The sequence below is a fragment of the Ochotona curzoniae genome, unplaced genomic scaffold (genome assembly GCF_017591425.1).
Source record: "Ochotona curzoniae isolate NIBS_2020 unplaced genomic scaffold, NIBS_Ocur_1.0 contig_430, whole genome shotgun sequence".
Classification (NCBI taxonomy): Eukaryota; Metazoa; Chordata; class Mammalia; order Lagomorpha; family Ochotonidae; genus Ochotona; species Ochotona curzoniae.
In genome coordinates, this window is record NW_024466219.1 from 29,475,266 (window position 1) to 29,499,340 (window position 24,075).

The 24,075-nt window shown below is 45.5% G+C and overlaps 1 protein-coding gene across 2 annotated transcripts; it reads left to right on the top strand.

Moving 5' to 3' along the window:
- The first annotated feature begins 8,280 nt into the window (after nt 1–8,280).
- On the top strand, nt 8,281–23,857 carry CNIH4 (cornichon family AMPA receptor auxiliary protein 4). Of its 2 annotated transcripts, XM_040985754.1 has the most exons (5): nt 8,281–8,432; nt 11,156–11,224; nt 14,274–14,386; nt 19,666–19,806; nt 21,921–23,857. In XM_040985754.1, the coding sequence occupies exons 1-5, from the start codon at nt 8,364–8,366 to the stop codon at nt 21,946–21,948; spliced, it is 420 nt and encodes a 139-aa protein (XP_040841688.1). In that variant the 5' UTR covers nt 8,281–8,363; the 3' UTR covers nt 21,949–23,857. The 2 variants fall into 2 exon arrangements, with proteins under 2 accessions (XP_040841688.1, XP_040841690.1); XM_040985756.1 differs by lacking the exon at nt 19,666–19,806.
- Nucleotides 23,858–24,075: the final 218 nt, after the last annotated feature.

Here is a 24,075-nt window from a genome sequence, read left to right on the forward strand (position 1 = left end):
GTTTCTCTTTGTTGCATTCCGGCCGTGCCAGCCTATTCCGATGCAAAGTTAGGCTTAGTGGAGAATGTTAGCTGAAGCATAGAAGGATTGTAGCCATGATTTAAAGGAGAAAAACGCACCACTGGGGTGGTTGGTGTTTCCAGCTAGACTACCTTACAGGATCAGTGCTGCTTGCTGATGGAGGCTGGGGTCAGAGGAAAATGAAGATGTGGTCTACCCATCTGATTAGTGGCTTGTCACTTGTAGAGTTCACCCGATTATACTCTACTATCCCTGGGTACCTTGCAACCAGTGGCAGACTCCTGAACAAATGTTACTACGTGTGTCCCAAAGGGAAACTGGGGTAATTCTTCACTTGGAAGGCAACCATTGTATGTTTGACTTCTCCTTACTTGTGAGTTTTTCAAAAATTGTTTCATGCCTCTCCTTTGGCTTGATAACAACACTATGTGCATCTTGTCTGGTTGCTTCCAACCCTGGCACCCAGAAACAGAATACTGGTCCCCCAAGCCCCACCTTAACTGCTGTGCCCACTGCCTGGCCTGTGAAGTACTTTTTAAAAAAAACATTTATTGTGTCCCGGCCTTGCCTGGAACACGCCAGGATCCCATATGGGCGTCAGTTCTAATCCGGGCATCCCTGCTTCCCATCCAGCTCCCTGCTTGTGGCCTGGGAAAGCAGCCAAGGACAGCCCAAAGCCTTGGGACCCTGCACCCACTTGGAGACCTGGAAGAAGCTCCTGGCTTCGGTTCAGCACCAACCATTGTGGTCATTTGGGAAGTGAATCATTAGATGGAAGATCTTCCTCTCTATCTCTCCTCCTGTCTATATGTATCTGACTTTGCAATAAAAATAAATCTTAAATATATATATATATAGGGCCCAGAGCGGTGGCACAGTGGTTAAAGTCCTCGCCTTGCACGCCCGGGATCCCATATGGGCGCCGGTTCTAATCCCAGCAGCCCCGCTTCCCATCCAGCTCCCTGCCTATGGCCTGGGAAAGCAGTCAAGGACGGCCCAAAGCTTTGGGACCCTGCACCCATGGGAGACCCAGAAGAGGCTCCTGGCTTCAGATTGGCTCAGCTCCAGCCATTGCGGCCTCCTGGGGAGTGAATCATTGGATGGAAGATCTTCCTCTCTGTATATCTGCCTTTCCAATAAAAATAAAATAAATCTTAAAAAAGAAACAAACAAACAAAATATATATATATATTTGTTGGAAAAGTAGAGTGTGACAGGCAGAGAAAGAGAGCTCTTCCATCCTGTGGCTCACTCCTCAGAAGCGTACCAACAGCTGGGACTGGACCAGGCCAAAGCCAGGAACCACAGACTTCTTAAGGATCTCCTACACAGCTGCAGGGTCCCAAGACTGGACTGCTTTCCCAGGCCACAAGCAGGGAGCTGGATGGGAAGCGAGGCCGCCAGAATTAGAACTGGTGTTGCAGGGTGCAAGCAAGATCATATCAGACATGTCTAAGGTTTTATTAAGGAGTCTTTATTAACCAAGCTTGGTGATAATAGAGCATATGGCAATCCACCAATCATAATCTAACCAAACACAATCCAAAGAGGAATAAATGGTCATTATCCTTAAGTCCATCCGTTAAGCTGAAGACCTATGTCCCAGCTTCCCCAACAAAGTAAATTATCCTCACAGACATGCAACGAATAACCTGGACACATTTACAAAGCTGCAGACATTCACCTTTCCCTGGCTTCTCTGCCCGCATTCTATCACTGCTAGGCCTCACCTCTCCTGGAACTTCTGATAGTACACAGACCAGAAACAGCATTACTACATCTATTGTCCCATCTAAGCACTGCACAGGGACCATGCTCAGGGGGATTATCTGTCCTGGGTCAGCCAAGGGTCGAGGTGCCAGAGCAATGGAAGTGCCTGATCAGAAGGAGACATAGAATTCCCAGCCCCCTGCCCACCCCTGCTTCATGGGCCTTTTAAAAGGGCTTATGAGGGGAGTGGTTACACGACAATGCAATACCATCCCCTCTCAGTTGATAGGTGAGTCACAGGAGGGCAGGAGTGAATACCTAAGTGTTGTGGGCTAAGGAGTTGATTAGTGCTCCTTGCGATGGACAGGAACTGGGCTTGTAGCTAAAAACATCTAGACTAATTGGATTTATCTTCATCCAATATCCTGGCTAAATTGGGATGTGGGGGGAGTGGTTGAGGATGCAATTGACGTTACATTGCTGTTAGGACCCACCTTCAGGACAGAGGGTAGGGGAACACAGCCAAATTTCATTTGCCCACTTCAATGGGTGCTGGCTATCACTGGCAGCATCCCATAACATTGACACCCAAAGAGGATCCTGGCGTGTGCAAGGCAAGGACTTTATTTCTTTGTTTATTTATTAAGATTTATTTATTTTTATTGGAAAGGCAGATATACAGAGAGAAGAGACAGAGAGGAAAATCTTGCATCCGATGATTCACTCCCCAAATGACCACAACGGCTGGAGCTGGGCCAATTCGAAACCGGGAGCCTCTTCCGGGTCTCTTACAGGGGTGCAGGGTCCCAAAGCTTTAGCCCAAGGACTATAGCCGCTAGGCTACTGTGCCAGGCCCAGTTTATTTATTTCTTTGAAATCCAAGGGTTACAGTCAGGCGCAATAGCATAATGGTTAAGGTCCTCACCTTGAACGCGCCTGGATCCCATATGGGCGCTGGTTCTAATCCCAACTGCTCCACTTCCCATCCAGCTCCCTATCAAAAAAAAAAGAAGAAAAAGAAATCCAAGGGTTACAGAGAGAGAGAGAAACCAGAATGAGAGAAAAAAGATCTTCCATTTTCTGGTTTACTTCCCATAGCCTCAGCACTGGGCCAGGCACAAGCTAGGAGCCAGGGGCTTCATCAGCATTTCCTCCTACCTTGTGGTGGGGGCTCAAACATTTAAGCCATATCTGATTTTCTCAGGCCCTTAACAGGGAGCTGGGTTGGAAGTAGAGCAACACAAAGCCTGATGAATTGCCCAGGGCACTTAGCAGTAGGACGAAAATAGTTTAAAAAGCATTATCAATTCCAGTCCCCTGATGGACTTTTATCCATGTGTCTAGTTATTCCAGCTGTTATTCTGCTGCTCCTTGACTCATTGAATCTAGGCAGCCACTTCCAGTCACAGATGGAGCCAGGGGCCACAGCTCCCTTGGCAGTCTCTCCCTTGGAGCCCTCACTCCTGACTGCTAAACAGGAAGTTATTTCAGGAAATCTTGCTTTGTTCACTCTCTTTGTCCTGGTGGAAATTCTTCAACTTGTTAATGATGCCGCCCACCAAAATGAACCTAGTCATGAGCCAGTTTCCTGATCTTATCCTCTGGCTGTTGCAGAAATTTGGGGAATGAAACAGCAGAGAAGAGATCCTGCTGTCCCAGCTGGGGAGTAAATCAGCAGATGGAATAACTTCATTGCTTGTTTATTTTGCATTTGAAATAAATAAACTTACAGAGGAAGTTCTTACTTTTAATGAAACAGCTTTGTTGCCATAAATTGCAAACTCTTCATTTGTAGTTCTTCTGCCTTGCATTTGATTTTTAATGTCACAAAGTTAAATCTTCACCCATTGTGTGTCCCACAACATAAAATAATACTTCTTTTAAATGCATGGTTCTCTTCAGTTATGAGAAAAAAAAAAAGGTGTAGAGTGGGAAAAAAGTTATGGGGAGTTCCATGATTCTATTCAGTTACAGGGAAAAATTCAGCGAAAAAAGTAGTAGAAGCACAACTACTCATTAGAATAACACTGGTTTTATACTTCTCCATGCATTTACCTGTATTGAGATTTTGATTCTTTATGCCATCTTGAGTGGCAAAGTAACCAGAGTGTCCTTCTTTTCACCCTGAGGCAGAGAGCTGCTCAGATGAACTCCTGTAGCCTTTGTTTACCCAACAATAGCTTCCTCTCCTCCTTCATCACTTTATTTATTTATTTTTATTACAAAGTCAGATATACAGAGAGGTGGAGAGACAGAGAGGAAGACTTTCTGTCCGATGATTCACTCCCCAAGTGAGCACCGAAGTCAGGAATCTGGAACCTCTTCCGGGTCTCCCACACGGATGCAGGGTCCCAAAGCCTTGGGCTTGGGCCGTCCTCGACTGCTTTCCCAGGCCACAAGCAGGGAGCTGGATGGGAAGTGGAGCTGCCAGGATTAGAACAGGCGCCCATATGAGATCCTGGCGTGTTCAAGGCGAGGACTTAACCACTAGGCCACACCGCCAGGCCCCCTTCTTTACTTTTGATGGACAATTTTGCAGGTGCAAGACTCTTGGCTGACAGCACCACATCCCTAAGATAGAAAATTTATTAAATACACTTGTTAACCACGTACATAGATAGCTGAGACACTTCTGTGGTAATTAATGGCACAACCCTACTTGCTGGTAGTGGCACTTGTCGACTCTGTCTTTCAGCCAAAGCTTTCCCAGGCTTTGTATCTTACTAGCAGATAGCACTTGGTCCCATTGAGCTTAATGATTAGAGTGATACGTCCCTTGACTTGCTCAAGACAGTCCAGACTTTTACCCTTCTACTCATCATAGTTATTTTTAGTACTTTTGTATGGAGGTAAATCCGGACCAACAAAAGGTGTTCAGAGTTTGCTCAAAAAAGGGACATTAGCCACCACCACCTGGGTTTTAGCAGAGGCCCCAAGGTAAGCAGAAAAGTGGGAAAGTTTTGTACTGAAAAAAGGGAAGGCTTCAGGGCATGCTGTAACTAAAGTGTATCAGTTAGAGAAGGTTGAGGTGGATTAACTAGACGTGGGGAATCTTACTTGTTTGCTTCCTTAGCACTGCTTTGGCTTTGGTCCCAATGTTTAGAACATTAAAGAAATTAGTGAGGCTGTCACCTATTACGGGACCCCTGGCCACTTGGGGCCAACAGCCACCAGAGTTCTTTTTGGTCTCCTGGCCTGCTGGGGATAGTGGTCTTGTTTCCTACCGGTCTGGCTTGTACACAGTATCTTGCCTTCTGGGCTGGATGCTCCACACTGTGTCAGCTTGTGTTTTTATATATAACCTGATCCTTGTTCCTTTGTATATTCAGCATCTCACAGTTCTCTCTCTATAATGTTCTATAATGATGTGGGGAAAAGGTTAGGGTATGGATGTCAGATTCTTTAATGGGATTTAAAAGGTGGAATGCTTGTTTGCTGAAAGCTGAAGACTGTTATTTTAAGTTGTTTATTTTGAAAGGTAGGATTACAGAGAGAAGGAAAGAAAGAGAGAGAGAGGGAGATCTTCCATCAGCTGGCATATACACCCACATATATACATAGCACATACATACAACTAACCCTGGCTCCTGGCTCTTGATAGGCTCAGCTCCAGCCGTTGTGGCCACTTGAGAGTGAACCAATGGATGGAAGATCTTTTTCTCTGTCTCTTCTTTTCTCTGTAAATCTGACTTTCCAATAAAAACAAATCCTTTTAAAAGATTTATATTCACAGCTGAGCCTATCTTTATGGTTGGGGTTCTGAGATCAGCAGTTCAGTTGGAAGAGTGCCCAAAGAAACTTTGTCTGAGATGTTCCCACCTGATTGCTGTATGTGCTTGCCAGTACGGGTTCCTGCACAGTCCGTCGCCCCAATCAGCTTATGCATATGCTGGTGGTTGCAATTGCTGGGTCAGTTCTGTTTCCAGCCCTATCTTCCACACAAACCAATGGGTGTTACAGTCCAGCCCAATCCTGCCCACTTCATACTTGGCTTTCACGTAAACCAGTGGGAGCTGCAGCCTAGTTGGGGTGACTCCCCATAACCCCCCACCAGGCCTGCCCCTTACCCTGGTTCCCATGCTTACCAGTATGTACACAGAGTTGTTCAGTCTGTCCCACATCCCATTTAGCTCTAACATATGTCAATGGGCATTGAAGCCTATTGCAACCCAACATGCCCTATTACCCAGCCCACACACATACTGGTGGGCACCAGTTCTAATCCAGGCAGCTCCACTTCCCATCCAGCTCCCTGCTTGTGGCCTGGGAGGGCAGTCGAGGACGGCCCAAAGCCTTTGGACCCTGCATCCGTGTGGGAGACCTGGAGGAAGTTCCTGGCTCCTGGCTCCTGGCTTCGGATTGGCGCAGCATCGGCTGTTGCAGTCACATTGGGAGTGAATCATCAGATGGAAGATCTTCCTCTCTGTCTCTCCTGTTCTCTGTATATCTGCCTTTGCAATAAAAATGAATAAATATTTAAAAAAAATTGAGATAACTTATATTGTCCGTTCCTTTTCTGGATGGATGTGAGAGGAGTTTTCTGCTTTTAATACAATCTAGGCTGGTGAGTTTTAATAACATCGTTCTGATAGTATAGGCTCTTTATTTGACATCCAGTTATGAGGTACCAGACATTTATGACTGAAGGTTCTGGCGGTATAAGGACATATCATAGTCTGAGGCATGACTGACTAAGCATGTAAGGAAGATAGTTAATGCAATGAGTATGCTGACAGAGGTATGGGCAAAGTACAATGGGAGCATAGTGATAGCTGCTTTATAAATTACTGTTAATGGTACCTCTAGTTTTAACCTATGAACCCTTTATGAGTTTATGAAACCATGCTGTGTCAGGCAAATCCAGTTGATTTTGCCTTCATATGAATTCCTCTATCCATCTTCCTCTCCCCTAAGTTGTCTTCTTACTAAAACACATATCCCCTTTCATATAGTGACTGCACCAAACAGCCAGAATGATATCGCTCTTTACTTATTAGCTTTTTAAAAATATGTTTATTTGAGAGGCAGTTAAGGAGAGGCGAGGGTAGAGAGAATTGTAACCTCTGATTCATTTCCTTTTCCTGTAACAGCTAAGCTAGAGTAAAGCCAGAAGCCAGGAACTCTAAATCCAGATGTCCCCTCCGGGTGACAGGGACCCAAGCCTGAACATCTAATTCTCCCCTGAATGTACAGTAGGAGGAAGCTGGGACTGAGAGCAGAGCTGGGACTAAAACTCAGGCATTTCGACAACGGATGTGGGTGTCCCAAATGGCATCTTGACTATCAGATCAAACTCTTGTTGCAGAATTTTTTTTTTAAGGATTTATTTTATTTATTTGAAAAACAGAGTTACAAAGAGAGAAGGGGGCTGCATCTATCTTCTGTCTACTAGCTTACACCCCAAAATGGCTACAGCAGCCAGGGCTGGGCCACGCCAAAGGTTTCTTCCAGATCTCTGCTGCGGGTTTAGGGACTAAAGGACTCAGACCATCCTCTGCTTCTGTCCCAGATGCATTAGCCTGGAGCTGGATTGGACTGGAGAAGTTGGGACTTGAACCAGTACTCCTATGGGATGCCTGCATTACAGGTGATGGCTTTACTAAGCAGCAGGCTGGTGCTCCGAACGGAACTTTTAAAACGAAAATATCCCTAAGGTACTTTCTGCCTAAACTATTTCCATGGTTTCCCATTACGTCAGAATAAAGGAGAAACTCTTTCTCAGGGATTTATAGAGGATCTGATGTTTCCCCCTGCTTCTTCATCATCATCTTCTTCTTCTTCTTCTTTTTTTTTTTTAAAGATTTAATTATATTTATTGCAAAGTCAGATATACAGAGAGCAGGAGAGACAGAGAGGAAGATCTTCCATCTGATGATTCACTCCCCAAGTGACTGCAACAGCCGGTGCTGCGCCGATCCGAAGCCGGGAGCCAGGAACCTCCTCCAGGTCTCCCATGCAGGTGCAGGGTCCAAAGGCATTGGGCCGTCCTGGACTGCCTTCCCAGGCCACAAGCAGGGAGCTGGATGGGAAGTGGAGCTGCCGGGATTAGAACAGCCGCCCATATGGGATACTGGCACGTTTAGGACGTGGTCTTGTGCCACTAGGCCACACCGCCGGGCCTTTTTTTTTTTTTTTTTAATCTGCTAGTCCAGAGGGAGATAAGAACACAGCTGCAAATGAGGATAAGCAATGTTGGGAGAGATTGTCAGAGAGGAGATGGCAAGTCTCAACAAATGCTCGGAGCATTACAGACAGACACAGTGAGATGACAACCCAAGTCAGGGACTGTAGTCAGTTGAGAGCAGACACCCGCGAAGATTCCACACAGGCCAGAAAGACTCCGGGGCTTCCAGCGGTTAAAAGTAAACCTGCCGGTCTATTTGTAGGTCAGTATTTGTGGACCGGGGCGTGCCCACCCTCTGTGGAAACTCTGCAGGAAAACTTCATCTCCCAGCCTGCACCAAATCCTCCGCTGTGCAACTTTCAAAAAATATGGACTACATTTCCCAGCACGCCGCGCTGGAGCGTCCGGCAGAGCCCGCCCAGCGAGCAGCTGCCAGGGCCTGCGAGAACCTGGCGGCGCCCGAGAGGCGTCTTGACGGAAGGAGCGGCGGCTGCGGAGGAGGAAGAGCATGGAGGCGGTGGTGTTCGTCTTCTCCCTGCTTGATTGCTGCGCGCTCATCTTCCTCTCAGTCTACTTCGTATCCTTTCCGGCGGCGGGCGGAGGCTTTCCTGGGGCGGTGGTCCGCGGGTCAAGGATGAGGGTGGTGCAGGGTGGGCACAGGACAGGCTTGCCGGCTGCGGACTCGGGGTTTCTTTGGGCGCTGGCCTGGCTGGGGCGCAGAGCGGGCCTCCCGGACAGGGCGTGCAGCCCCGCTTGCCCCATCTGCCCGGGCCCCAGCTCCGTCACCCGCCCTTCGTGGCTGCCGGCCGGCCCTCGCCGGAGCTCCGAGCTGGGCTGTCTCCTGGAGCGCCCCGGGCCTGGCCAGCGCGCCCATCGCTCTGGAACCCCGACGCCCCAGCCGGTTCTGCTCCAAGTGAGGGGCGACTCCGGGCTGCCTTTGTGGCCGCAGCCCTCTCTCGGAAGCCCGGGTTCCAGCCTCGCACTGGGACAAGCGGAGGCTTTCCTACCGTTTGTCTTTGGCGGGCATCACCCCTGCTGCCCGCCCCTTTGTTCTCCTGCTCCCCAGGCCGTCTAGAAGGGGACTGGAACCTGATCCCTAGAGGCGTCTTGGGGCCAAAAAGCACAGAAGGGAAGGGCTTTCCTTCCCCAGTCCCGACTCCCTTCTTGGTCACAGGTGTTAGGAAACAGGTATTTTTAAAAATTATGCGAAAAACAGTGATTGGGTTGTCAGATTTGTAAATTGAGTAACTGCACGTGATTTAGTTACTAGTGGTTCTCCACTTGCTGCGCCAGTCCCTGGGAAAACTTTTGCATTGTATGCAGCCGTTCGTGTGTGGTGTAGACTTGCTTTCCCAGGCCCTCCCATGGCCCGGGAACCTGGCGCATTCATGCCCAGTGTTGTACTGCGCAATCCAGCTTCAACTAGTTCCTGTAAGATAGGAAAAGTATCCGAAGAACTCGTTTGATTTTCCCTCCTTAGAAACCACATGTCTGTCTTTTCTGAAATTGAGATAGAAGCTGTATCCATAAATGGGGTACAGTATGGGATGTTTTAATACCTGTGTCTGTTAGGTAATAATGTGCAAATCTGGATAATGTGTTGGTTGCCTTGAGCATTTCTGTGTGGTGAAAAGATTCAATAGGTATTCTTTTTGGTTTTAAAAATGTTTATTTGGAAAGCGGAGAGAAATTTTCCATCCTTTGGTTCACTCCCTAGTGGCTGCAACAGCTAGAGCTGGGCAGGTCTGAAGCCAGGAGCTTCTTTGGGGTGTTCTTTGTGGGTGCAGGGACCCAAATCATCGGGCCATCCTCCAGGGCTTTCCTAAGCCATTTCTTGGGAGCAGCCAGGACTGGAACCGACATGTGGGTTGCCTGCACTGTAGGTGGATGATTAACATGCCATGCCCTCCGCCCCAATACTTTGCTTTGTTTGGCAGAGCATGCTGGCTTTAGGTAATATGGTCATCTTGTGGCTCCATTCTTTATTGTAGACAGGAAGCCTGTTGTAGTGGAAAGTTGCAATATTTGGGATTCAGACTCTGTATAGCTGGCTAGCTATTTGGTGTGCATGTTCCTTCACTTTCTTTCTTTTTCTTTTTTTTTTTTTAATTTTATTTATTTTTTATTTATTTATTTTTTTTATTGGAAAGGCAGATATACAGAGAGGAGAGACAGAGAGGAAAATCTTCCGTCCGATGATTCGCTCCCCAAGTGAGCGCAACGGCCGATGCTATGCCGATCCAAAGCCAGGAGCCTCTTCCGGGTCTCCCACGCGGGTGCAGGGTCCCAAAGCTTTGGGCCGTCCTCAACTGCTTTCCCGGGCCACAGGCAGGGAGCTGGAAGGGAAGGGGGGCTGCCGGGATTAGAACCGGCGCCCATATGGGATCCCGGGCGTGCCAGGCGAGGACCTTAACCACTTGCGCCACTGCTCCGGGCCCGTTCCTTCACTTTCTAAAGAGCCTCAATTTTCTTTTTTTAAAAAGATTTATTTTTATTGCAAAGTCAGATATATAGAGAGAGGAGGAGAGACAGAGAGGAAGATCTTCCTTCCCATGATTCACTCCCCAAGTGACCGCAATGGCCGGTGCTGTGCTGATCTGAAGCCAGGAGCCAGGAGCCTCTTCTGGATCTCCCCTGTGGGTGCAGGGTCCCAAGGCATTGGGCCATCCTCAACTGCTTTCCCAGGCCACAAGCAGGGCGCTGGATGGGAAATGGAGCAGCCAGGACTAGAACCGGCATCCATATGGGATCCTGGTGCATTCAAGGCGAGGACTTTAGTTACTAGACCACCGCACTGAGCCAAAATTTATTAAATTTCTTATATGTCTTGTTTTCTATTTTGTTACAGACCTTATTCCTTGTTTCAGAAATTCAGACAAAACGAACATAAAAAATTATCTTTTGAAAATATTTTATTAAAGGAACATAAATGGGAAAATTATTTTGTATAATGAGTAAACCTTAAATAAATAAATAACCAGTTCTTTTGTTGTTTATAATGATGACATGGTTGATCAGGGAAGGAAGGATCAAAGTTTAGGGGAAAATTGGGTGACATTGTTTCCAAATTTGCTATTTCTTCTTGTTGTTCCTGGAGGAAGGGGAGAGAAAAAGCGGGAAGCCACACATGACTTTCCAAACGTCTCAGTACCCAGGGATAAGGAACCGCCACCTCGTATCAACCCAATAACCAGTGTTTTAAAGTCAAATTTAAGTCTGCACTACCACAGATTGCATTCTGAAATTTATGTACTTATTTGTTATAAAAGAAATATATTAATTCCTTATCTTGATCATCAGATAATTACATTGTCTGACTTAGAATGTGATTACATTAATGCTAGATCATGCTGCTCGAAATTAAACAAGGTAAGACGTGTCTGCTTATTTCTGGCTTTTTAAATTTACTTATATTGGAAAGGATTATTCATCTATTTGAAAGAGAGAGCGAGAGAGCAAGAGCGAGTGCACAGTCGTCCCGGTTGGTGTGGGCCACAGCCTGGACCAGGAGTTTCTCTGAGGTCTCCCACACGTATGCAGCCTTCTGCACCACTGTGCCAATCCCTAGTCAGAGCTAATACTGCAAGAATGGTCTGAATTGCAAAACTTATCTAGTTACAGGCAAGCCAGTTGGCACTGATTTGTTTTTTGAGATAAGCAGTGGCTTTCTAGATAAAAGGCTATATAAACGTGTAATATGTAAGTGTACTTGGCTTAACCTAGTAAGAGTGTGTTTGTGTCTTTTTTTTTAAAAAGATTTATTTATTTGTATTGAAAGGCAGATTTACAGAGAGAAGACACAGAAATATCTTCCACTGGTTCATGCCCCAAGTGGCCGCAAAGGCCAGAGCTGAGCTGATCCACAGTTGGGGACCAGCAACTTCTGAGTTTTCCCACATGGGTACAGTGCCCCAAGGTCTTGGGCCATTCTCTGCTGCTTTCCCAGGCCACAAGCAGGGAGTTGGATGGGAAGTGGAGCAGCTGGGATACGAACTGACACATATATGGGATCCTGACATGTGCAAGGCATGGATTTTAGCCACTGAGCCATTGCGTTGGGCCCACTGTCCATGTGTCTTAATCATTAAGTTCCTGTGGTCCACAAGGAAAATAAACTTTGCTTGGAAAAGTATAACTGGAAAATTAAATTTTATAGTGTATTTTTCCTCCTCTTTAGGAGAATAACAGACATCTTAAATGGATTATGTTTCTTTAAAAATATGTTTATTTATGTGAAATCTGGCGTTAAAGAAAGTGACATCTTTCATCTGGTTCATTCTTGAAATGGCTGTAATGACGGGCTGGGCCAGGCTGAAACGAGGAGACAGGGTTTCCTTCTGGGTCGCCCATGTGGCACTTGAACCATCTTTAGTTGCTTTCCCAGGTGATTTTAGCAGCAACTTGGATCAAAAATAGAGCAGCTGCTATTCAAATCAGCGCTCATTTGGGAGAGCGGTGCTATAGGAGGTGGCATAGCAGGGCACACAATGCAAATTGTGATTTTATTTCTTTTCATATATCTTGCTTAATATTTTGATAGTTTGTGGGTGTTCTTTATGTAAATGTAAATTTGCATATGGAGAATAAGCTGTTTTACTATGAAAATTATCCCTTGAGTCTATACAGATTATTTTTATTTTATTTTACTTTATTTTTGAGAGGCAGAGACATAGAGATACTGAGATATAAATCAATTGTGATCCTGTCTGCTGCCCTTTTCTTATGGATTGATTTAAAGTAACTGGTTAATATCAGGTTGCTTTAGCTTACCTTATTTTAAATAAAGATTTATTTCAGGCCCAGTGCAATGACTCAGTGGCTAAGTCCTTAAGTCCTTACCTTACATACACCGGGATCTCATATAGGTGTCAATTCATGTCCTGGCTATTCCACTTCCCTTCCAGTCCCCTACCTGTGGCCTGGAAAAACAGGAGAGGACAGCCCAAAATGTCTTAATCTGCACCTGTGGCTGCAAAGCCAGGAGCCTAGACCTTCATCTGGTGTTCTCATGTGAGTGGCCCCACAGCTGGGATGTCTGCTGTTGCTTTCCCGGTCATATCCGCAGACAGCTGGATCAGAAGCAGAGAAGCTAGGAGTCAAACTCGCACTGTGGTCACAGGAGGCGACTTACCATGCTGTATAACAATGCTGGTCTCAACATTATGATTTTTCCCCCTGAGTGCAATATGATTTTTTTAGGATTCTAGAGAGTAGAAAATATTCAAGATTGCTATTTTGGCGTTGATGCTGGCATTGTGACCCAGTGGATTAAGCCACTGCCTGCAGTGTGGCATCCCATATCGGCACCGGTTAAGTCCTAAATTACTCCGGTTTGGATCATGCTCCCTGCTAATGCCTGTGTGAAAGCAGTGGGGGATGGCTGAAGTTCTTGGGATCCTGTACCCATGAGGAAGACCGGGAGAAAGCTCCTGGCTCCTAACTTTGGCCTGGCATGGCTCTGGCTATTGAAGTCATTTGGGAAATAAAGCAGCAGATGGAAAGATGGAATATTTCTCTTTGCCCTCCCTCTCTTCACCCCTCTCAACCCCACAGTGTAACTGTCATTTGAATAAATAAAATTCTTTTTTTTTAAAAGATGTATTCATTTTTAGTGGAAAGTCAGATTTACAGAGAGAAAGAGAGACGGAAAGATCTTCCATCGCTGGTTCAATCCCCAAGTGGCTGCAATGGTTGGAGCTAAGCTCCGATCTGAAGCCAGGAGCCAGAAACTTCCTCCTGGTCTCCCACGCAGGTGCAGGGTCCCAAGGCTTTCAGCCATCCTCTACTGCTTTCCCAGGTCACAGCAGGGAGCTAGATAGGAAATAGAGCAGCCAGGATACAAACCAGCGCCCCTGTGGGATACTGGTACATGCAAGTCAAGGACTTTAGCCACTAGGCTATTGTGTTGGTCCCCTAAAATTCTAAATATATATATATATTGGACCCGGTGTAATGGTTCAGTGGCTACATTCAAGGCCTTGAGACCCTGTGTGGGAGACACAGAGGAGACCCAGGTTTCGGTTCAGCTCAGTGTTTTCAAAAGATTGGCATTTTAACTTGAAAGGCAGTGTGTCACCCCAATTTAGAGCAAGAGGCTTTAGCATAGACATTGGAATAGAAATTAAATGATAGTTCATTTCCCCGCCTAGTGTTGTCTCTCGTACGACTGTGTAGGGAATGAATCTAAGGCTTTGCTTAAGAGCAAATGTAATTGAAATTTAAGGACTTCACTTTTAAGCTTTGTCCTGATGTATTCATGGAGTAAGCAGTGACTGCAGTGTGCAAACCTGGGACATCTGAGTCTAAAAATAACATAGAAGCAGTAGCTTGTAAGTTCTCTGCACATTGAGCTTCAGATATCACATATAATCCTGGAGTACATAGCAGCGAAATGTGATGGCATACTCTTCCCTTGCAGTGGGTAATTCCAGAATTGATTGGCCACACCATTGTTGCTGTATTAATGTTGATTTCATTGCACTGGTTCATCTTCCTTCTCAATCTACCTGTTGCCACTTGGAATATATATCGGTGAGTATTTTTTTTTCCTGTTTTGGTCAGGGTACTTTAACAAATATTAGAAACCAGTTTTTTTTCTTTCTTTCTTTCTTTTTTTTTTTTTAAAGATTTATTTATTTTATTGGCAAGGCAGATGTACGGAGAGGAAGAGAGACAGAGAGAAAGATCTTCCATCCGATGAGTCACTCCCCAAGTGGCCGTAACATCCAAAGCTGATCCAAAGCCAGGAGCCAGAAACTTCTTTTTTTTTTTTTTTTTTAAAGATTTATTTTTATTATTTTTTCATTGGAAAGGCGGATGTACAGAGAGGAGAGACAGAGAGGAAGATCTTCCGTCCGATGATTCACTCCCCAAGTGAGCGCAACGGGCCGATACTATGCCGATCCGAAGCCAGGAGCCTCTTCCGGGTCTCCCACGCGGGTGCAGGTTCCCAAAGCCTTGGGCTGTCCTCGACTGCTCTCCCGGGCCACAAGCAGGGAGCTGGAAGGGAAGCGGGGCTGCCGGGATTAGAACCGGCGCCCATATGGGATCCCGGGCGTGCAAGGCGAGGACCTTTAACCACTTGCGCCACCGCGCCGGGCCCGAGCCAGAAACTTCTTTCTGGGTCTCCACATGGGTGCAGTGTCCCAAGGCTTTGGGCCGTCCTCGGCTGCTTTCCCAGGCCACAGGCAGGGAGCTGGATGGGAAGTGGAGCAGCTAGGATTAGAACTGATACCCATATGGGAACCCGGCCTGTTCAAGGCGAGGACGTTAACCATTATGATATCGTGCTAGGACCCAGATTTTTTTCTTATAGGTTGCCTAATTACTTGGAAGCCTTAGGGAGAGACAGAGCAAATGAGAGAGATTTTCTGTCTGCTTGTTCACTCCTGAAGTAGCTGCATGGCCGGGGTTGGAGCCAGGAGCTTCTTGGTACTTAAAGGCTGTGGAGAAGGCCCTATGGCCCGAGTCCAAAGATCCTTTTTCCTGAATTGTCATGTGTATTTGTTGCCCTGAAGACTGCAGTGACAGATTATCTATTGGTCTCAAGCTTACCTGCTATTTCAAAGGCTCCTAAGCAAAGGATCACACACCCACCCCAGCAGGTTCAGTTGCTTGGTGCAGTGGTGAAGTCCTTCATTGGGAACCCCGCCATCCCATATTGTCGAGACTGGTGTCAGCCTCACTTCTGACTCAGCTTCTGTTCATAGAGCCTGGGAGCCTGACGATGACTCACACACCCGTGTTCTTGCCACCTGTGTGGGCGACCTCGCTCAAGCTCCACCTCACACTGGCCAACCCTGGCTGTGGTGGGCATTTGAAGAGACAGCCAGTGGATGGAAGCTTTATCTCTGTCTGTCTCTCTGCTTTTCAAATTAAATAGAAAGAAAAGAAAAAAGGAAAAAACAAAAACCCCCAATCTATTGATCCTTTGCTTTTTTCAGACTATTGTACTTCCTGTTGTTGGGGCTACAGACGTATGTGAAATGGACTCTCATCCACAGGACAGGAGGCAAAACTTTGAATAACAGAATATGGTAGTTAAATCGCAGTTGTCTCAGGCATAGTTCCCAGATGAGGTTTCTAGATGGGTTGGGAAGCCAGTGGGATTATTGGGACAATTTCAAGGAGTCTGAGTAGAGTCCTGTATGATGACTAAGGTTGGATCCGAAGGTACTGAGAATTTCTGGTATCGCAAGGATAAGGAGGGGAAGAGAAGAGGAGATGTGTACAAAGCCTGGGATATTTAAAGGCTAGTTAGACTGAAACAATGTAGTTGAGGGACTGATAATAGATAAAGCTTGGAATGTAGATTGAGGTAGCTCACAGAAAAACTTAAATGCTGGCTCAGGAACTTTTATATGTAAATGTCAGTATTGGTGATTTAAAATGTAGCCATTTAAAGTGTACATACAATCAGCGTATTTTGGTATATTTGTAGAATTTATATAATCAGCACCATGACCTATTTTAGTATATTTCAGTACTCCCCATGACTGTTAGCAGTCATTCCTTTTCTCTGTGTCCCTGGGGCAGCAGCAGCGGGCACCTGGCAAGCTGTTTTCTGCGTCTGTAAAGTGACTTGTTGTAGGGCAGTTATTTGGCCTGGCAGTTGAAGTTGATGGGTGCAATGCCTGCTGTCCTGGTGCCTAGCTTTGTATACTGGCTCTGCTGCCTATTCCAGCTTTCCTGCTAATGTGCCCCCTAGGAGGCAGCAGGAGATGGCTCAAGTTGTTCCGCTCATGTGGAAGGCCTGAATCAAGTTCCTATGCTCCACCTTCAACTTGGCCTAGACCTGGTCATCGCAGGCATTTTGGGGGTTAACTAGCAGATGAAAGACTTCTTTCTATCTGTTCTTGTTACTCAGGTAAATTAAAAACAGCCACACTGGGGCTGGTGCAATGGCTCATCTGGCTAATCTTCTACCTTTAAATGCCAGCATCCCATATGGGTACTGTTTCTAATTCCATCTGTTCCACTTCCAATCCTGCTCCCTGCTTGTAGCCTTGGAATTCAGTGGAGGGTGGCCGAAGTCCTTGGGACCCTGCATCATATGAGAGACCCGGAAGAAGCTCGTGGCTCCTGATTTTGCGTAGGCTCAGCTCTAGCCATTGTGAACGCTTGGGGAGTGAACCAGTGGGTGGGAGATCTTTCTTTGTCTCTTCTTCTGGTCATCTGTTTTTCCAATAAAAGTAAAAGCAAAATAAAAAAAAAAACAATGAAAAACCAACCATACTGTGCATTATCACCAACCTTGTCTGAGGGCTAGTTTCTCTATATCCTTGCCAGAGGTTGCTATAGTATATATATTTTTAAGATTTATTTATTTTCATTGCAAAGTCAGATATACATCCATCCACTGATTCACTCCCCAAGTTACCACAACAGCCAGAGTTGAGCTCCATCTGAAGCCAGGAGCTTCTTTTGGGTCTTCCACGTGGGTGCAGGGTCCCAAGTAGCTCCTGGCCTGGGAATGACTCAGCACTACCTGTTGTGGCCACTTGGGGAGTGAATCATCAGACAGCAGATCTTTCTGTCTCTCCTCCTCTCTGTATATCTGACTTAGCAATAAAAATAAAGAAATCTTTAATTTTAATTGTAGCTTTGCTATTGGGAGTGAAGTGATAGCTGATTGAGGTTTTTTTTATAAAGATTTTATTTTATTTTTATTGGAAAGCCGTATATACAGAGAGGAGAGACAGAGAGAAAGATCTTTTGTCCAATCATTCGCTCCCCAAGTGAGCACAACGGCCGATGCAATGCCGATCCGAAGCCAGGAGCCAGGAATTTCCTCTAGGTCTCCCACACGGGTGCAGGGTCCCAAAGCTTTGGGCCGTCCTTGACTGCTTTCCTGGGTCACAGGCAGGGAGCTGGATGGGAAGCAGGGCTGCCGGGATCATGAACCGGCGCCCATACGGGCATGCAAGGTGAGGACCTTAACCACTGTGCCATTGCGCCGGGCCCTGATTGAGGTTTCAATTTACATTCCTTAATGACTAGTGAAGAGTCCTGGGACAACTCTGTGAAAGTGGGAATGGAAAAGACAGCTGTGTAAGTGGTGGGAAGGAAGAATGGGTGAGTTTTATGGATTGGCCAGGAATGATGTGCAAAAGAAAGAAGATGAGACCCTTGATTCCTCAGGAGATATGTAGCTGTTTTAGTGAAAATACTGGGAATTGGGGGAGAGTCTGTTCTGAGAGACAGATCTTCCTTCCCTTGGTTCACTCCTCAAATAGCTGCAAAAGCCAGTGCTGGCCCAGGCTAAATCCATGGACCGAGAGCTTTGTCAGGGTCTCCCACGGGGGCAGCAGGGACCCCAGCAGTTAACACCATCTTCCGCTGCTCTTCCCATACTGAGTGGGAGCTGGATAGGAAGTGAGGCAGCCTGGCATGAGCTGGTATGCATGTGGGATGCATGTTTTGCAGGTGAGGCTGTACCCCTTGAGGTAGAATTTAAGGTTTGTAGAACTTAAGCCTTTAAAGAAACTGTATATGTGGCAAGGATGATAAATCCAGTATTACATCGGAGGCTTGGCCATGCCAACAGGAAGAGGTCATTAGTAGTGACAGGTTGCATCTTGTGTCACACAAATGTCACAGTGTGGTTGTTGAAGGCCAAAGGCTGCTTTCCCAGGCACATCAGCAGGGAAGTGGATCAGGAGTGATGCAGCAGAGTCTTAAAGCGGTCCCAGATGGGAGGCAGGCATCTTGGGTGGATGCTTAAAGTGTATGTCATTAAAAGTTTACTTTTTTTTATTTAAAAAATTTTTTTAAAGATTTATTTATTTTTATTGCAAAGTCAGATATATAGAGAGGAGGAGAGACAGAGAGAAAGATCTTTCATCCGATGATTCACTCCCCAAGTGAGCACATCATACAATGCTGTGCCGATCTGAAGCTGGGAGCCAGGAGCTCTTCTGGGTCTCTCACATAGGTGCAGGGTCCCAAGGCTTTGGGCCGTCGTTGACTGCTTCCCCAGGCCACAAGCAGGGAGCTGGATGGGAAGTGGAGCTGCCAGAATTAGGACAGGCACCCATATGGGATTCCAGTGGATGCAAGGCAAGGACTTTAGCCACTAGGCCACTGCACTGGGCCCACAATTTATAATTTCTATAAAATTGGTTTGTGGAACCAGCACTGTGCTGTAACAAGTATCTCATAGGGGCACCAGTTCAAGTCACAGCTGTTGCACTTCGATGAGCTCATTGGTAATGTGCCTGGGAGGCAGAAGATGGCCCATGTCCTTGGACCTCTGAGCCCAGTTGGGAGAACTGGAAGAAGCTCCTGGTTCCTGGATAAGACCAGTTCTGGTCATTTTGGCCAAGTTGGAGAGTAACCCTGTGAATAGGATTCTTTTTCTCTGTAACTCTGTTTCAATGAAATAAATAAATGTATTTTTAAAAAGTATTCACTGTGAAAATTAGAGAATAAGATTTCTTTTAGATGGTTTGCGTTTGGAGCCTCCTCTAACCTGTGCCTTATGAAAGAGCAGTAGACATGATTCATTTGGTGTTGCTTTGTTTTCCAGGAGATGGGGTTAAAAGAACTCAATGTAGAAAATAATATTTTCTAGGATGTTACTATATTCGTTTCAGAGGGCAGAAAATTACACTGAAAATTAGAGGTGGTGGTATTTCTTTAGGGAAATGATGGTTAGAGGGATTATTGCATTGTTCTGTCCACAGATGGTCTGAATTCAAGGCCGCTGTGATCAGGTCATTGTTAGAGGTCCATTTTTATCGGTTACTTGCTTTTGATCATTTCTGTTGCTTTTATCTTCCTTCTGATTTGTGTTTCCTTGAATTCCTCAGTTTCATTATGGTTCCAAGTGGTAACATGGGAGTGTTTGATCCGACAGAAATACACAATCGAGGGCAGCTGAAGTCTCACATGAAAGAAGCCATGATCAAGCTTGGCTTCCACTTGCTCTGTTTCTTTATGTATCTTTACAGGTAAGTGTCATCTTATTTTTTTTTTTTATTTGAGAGAAAGAATGGAAATAGATGAATTTCTGGCCTTCTGGATACCAGGTCTGCTTTTGATGAGTGAGGCATTGATCTTTTGGAACTATGGGGGATTGCAAGAATGTTTTTGTGGCTTTATAAAATGTTTTCATTCATGTTATTGGGTCGGCATTCCTTAGTGCTGTTGCAAACTGGAGCTTATTCCTCTGGTTGTAGTGTTAGCATGTCCATCACAGACTCGTAAACTTGATCAAGGAAAGACTAGAGCAGAAAATTCATATGTGTCTGACTTGACTAAGACTTTAAGAGGGTAGAAATTAAGCTTAACTTGTATCAAAGTTTTTTTTTTATTTATCCATTTTTATTAAGAAGGCAAATTAGATTTACAGAAAGGGGGAAAGACTGAGAAAGAGCTTCCATCTGTTGGTTAACGCCCCAATTGGCCAAAGTAGATAAATGAAGCCTAAAAAGTGTGTGCGGGGGTGTGCAGTGCAGTGGCCTAGTGGCTAAAGTCCTTGCCTTGCATCCACTGGAATCCCATATGGGTGCTGGTTCTGATCCCGGCAGCTCCACTTCCCATCCAGCTCCCTGCTTGTGGCCTGGGAAAGCAGTTGAGGACGGCCCAAAGCCTTGGGACCCTGCACCCGTGTGGGAGACCCAGAAGACGTTCCTGGTTTTGGTTTTGCTCACGTCAGGCCGTTATGACCACTTGGGGAGTGACTCATTGGATGGAAGATCTTCCTCTCTGTCTCTCCTCCTCTCTATATATCTGACTTTGCAATAAAAATAAAATTAAAAAAAAGGAAAGAAGAAAATGGGATATTAGTAAAACATCCCTTGTAGAATTGTAATATTGCCTATCTTAATGCTTGTAAAGAATTTAGGTTTATATAAAGTGCCCAAATATTAGCTTCTGCCATTAATCTGTGCTGTGCACAAACACATTTAGTATCTCTACATTTGGACAACTAAGCATTTGTGCCATTGGTAATATAATGGCATTTCTCTGCATAGCTATCATTTGATAGCAGCAGAGCGAGTCAGATCACAGCAGTTCAAAGGGTAGTTTTGTTACTGTTGTGTGTTGTCTGTGGCAGTTTTTATGGTTCTTATTAGGTGACTGCTGTGTGTCAGGTACTGGATAAGGCACTGGCAGTGATACATGGGGCAGCCCAGATTCCTCACGGTGTGTGCAGCTTGCATATTGCACTATAACAGTGTTCACCTTGAGCACGAGAGCAGGGCAGCCTAGACGGCTGTAGTCTCACCAGCCCTCCCAGTGCAGTGGTAGAGACCCACACATGAGCTAGAGCAGGCAGGGTGGACACTGAGCAACTGTCCTGAAGTGAAAGGCCCGCTTTCCAAATAAGCTACCCTAGGATCCCAGTGTGACACCTCGGTGGGAGGGGTGGAAGCAGTTTGATCCAGGAAAAGGGAATTCATCATAGCAGCAAGTCCTGAGTTCTAACCGGATAATTAAAGGTTGCTTTCTGTTTGTTTTTCTGGGTATAGCTAATTTTTTAAAAAAAGATTTATTTTTAGTACAAAGTCAGATATACAGAGAGGAGGAGAGACAGAGAGGAAGATCTTCCATCCGATGATTCACTCCCCAAGTGACCACAACGGCCAGTGTTGTGTTGATCCTAAGCCGGGAACCAGGAACCTCTTCCAGGTCTTCCACGCGGGTGCAGGGTCCCAAAGCTTTGGGCTGTCCTCGATTGCTTTCCCAGGCCACAAGCAGGGAGCTGGAGCTGCTGGGATTAGAACCGGTGCCCATATGGGATCCTGGTTGCGTTCACGGCGAGGACATTAGCCACTAGACCATGCCGCCGGGCCCCTGGTACAGCTGATGTTTAAACTATTGTCCAGCATTAGCTCTAGGTTGTTCTCCTCCACTCTGACCCTAGTTATTTCCCTCTCTCTTTTTTATTTTAGGAAAGAGAAAAGAAATTGAGCCTTGAGATACTTTCTTTATTTTTAAATGTAAAACACTGTCTTTTTTTTTTTAACCAATGCATGTTTTTTGGTGAACCTTGGACAGACGTATTCTGTAGGATCATTACCAAGGAAATATTAGTAACATTCATTTCTTCTCTCCGCAGTATGATTTTAGCTTTGATAAATGACTGAAGCTGGAGAGGCTGTGGTTGAAGTCAACAATGCACAGTCGAGGAGCCAGAGACTGCTCACATCATCCTGAGAACCGTGACCATAGCAGTATATATTTTCGTCTTTGAACAAAAACTATTTTTGCTGTATTTTTACCATATAAAGTATTTAAAAAGTATGAATTGAGTTTTTGTAAATTTCTGGTTCTCAACTTCAGCCTGAACCGTAACAGAAAGGTGACTTTCATTATTTGTATGTTGAAGATGGTTAAATGTGTGTTACCAGGACTGCAGTCCCAGTCTTGCATGCCAAAGAAATAAAGGCCACACCCCCCAGGGAAAACTTACTGGTGAGCAAAGCTGACTTTCAAGACCACTGAAACGTGGGCGTACAAAACAGCACAGGTAATCTGGACAATGGAATCAAGTTAATTACAGATTTTTCCTACATTGTGGCAGCTTCATATTGCTTAAAGATCTTTGGTACTGTAAGCTAAGTGTTGTCACAAGAATGGTAAAACAATGTGACGTTTCAAAATATATATTTTTGCAGAATTTGTGAAACCTTATAAGCCATTTGCCCAGGTAGAGTGTAATTCCTGTCTATAGACAGGAAAAATAAATTTTAAAAGCAAGATTTTGTCAAGAGCTTTATTTGAACCACTGCGTCCGTAATCACCCAGACCCGTTCGGCTGTGTATTTGATTGCTCCAACTGTGTTTGACCTCTCTGATGTATACTGCAGTGGGTTTCGAGAGTTGATTTCACAGATGCTGAGATTAGAAGCAGTAATATCAGTCACTTACTGTCAGTGAAATTGAGCATGCTACTTTATCCTGTGCAGAATCCGGGGTCTTGGTATAAGCGCTTTATTGGAAATATCAGTATCCATCAGAACTCAGTTCCTGGGAGTTAGCAGTATTTGCAACTGGGTGCACTTGAGTTCTGCTCGCCAAACCTTGCAGTGTAAAGTGAACCTAGCAGTTTATCCACAGTCCTAGTGGCTATTTTAACGTTATTGTCTTGAGCACTGGCATTTAGGCAAAACATGACTGTGTTTTATGGCAGAGACCAATGTGGATTATTCATTTTAAGTGTGTCAGCATTGGGTGGGTAAGCAAGGTGTGTGGTTTAAAGGGCTTGCACGTCCTTTGGGCCCTGGATTAGGTCTGGTTCTGGCAGAAGCAAGGAGACTGCCAGGCTCAATTCCCTGAATAGACAGCCTACATTTTGAGAATGGACATAGTACAGGGGTCACCCATGGAAGGAAGAGTGAAGGCGCAGGCAGAGTCAGTTTGGTTTTGTTGGCTTCCTTGAGGGTCATGAAAACTGCCCCTTGTGGCAGTCTTGTATTTGCCATGCCAGGGGCTAAGAAGCTGTAGCACAGATGCTGTTTTACTTGTGTATCTTCTTAACTTTTCTGAGGTCCTTCTGTTGGAGACGCAGCCTGCTCACTCTGCCTGCCGGGCCTTTCTGAGTATTCTGCTCAGGCCAGAAAAGCAGTGGAGCTCCGGGAGAACTTCAGACCTTCGAGATGAGACAGGTCCTTCAAAGAAACGGAAGACATCTTGACCAAAATGTTATGTCTTTTTTGTTCAAGTTTTCTTACTAGAAACCCATGTAATTGCAAGAGTCTTTGTCATTTTATATTTTGTCAGGCTTATGTTGCTGAGGCTGAACAAATCTGAAGAGTACCTGGTTTATAAAAAAGGACAGGACCTCTGTACTTCTGAAGCACCAATTCTGGGTAAAAATACAAAGCCTCCCTTGTCCTGCTGTCTCTCAAAGGCAGGACAGGGCAGGGGGTTCACTTGGGTGTTTGTGTTTTTGTTGTTCATTTGTTTTTTAATTTTAGGGGCCCTTGTATACAAGGAGGAGAAAGCACTGATGTTTAAAAAGCTGTGGTGCCCAAGGCTAATTTTATATACTTTATTTTAAATTAACTGAAGCGATATTAGAGACGTTTTCATCTTAGAGATAGCTGAGGTCTAGAGCGATTGCCTGAGGTTTAAGAACTGTGAGATTTTCTGGTTCCTAATGTTGAGTTCAGTGTCCTGTCCCTTGCCACTCTTCTTCCCCTGACCTTCTATGAAGGCGGTACCCAGGGCCCAGTCAGTACAGACCACCATGATGGCAACTGTGTGCATGT

What these genes read in the sequence shown, in the direction of transcription:
- CNIH4 (XM_040985754.1), top strand. Translation starts at nt 8,364, where the DNA reads ATGGAGGCGGTGGTGTTCGTCTTCTCCCTGCTTGATTGCTGCGCGCTC. An exon ending in GCCACTTGGAATATATATCG is followed by an intron (nt 14,387 to 19,665) that starts GTGAGTATTTTT and finishes TGAATTCCTCAG; the next exon opens with TTTCATTATGGTTCCAAGTG. An exon ending in TTCTTTATGTATCTTTACAG is followed by an intron (nt 19,807 to 21,920) that starts GTAAGTGTCATC and finishes TTCTCTCCGCAG; the next exon opens with TATGATTTTAGCTTTGATAA.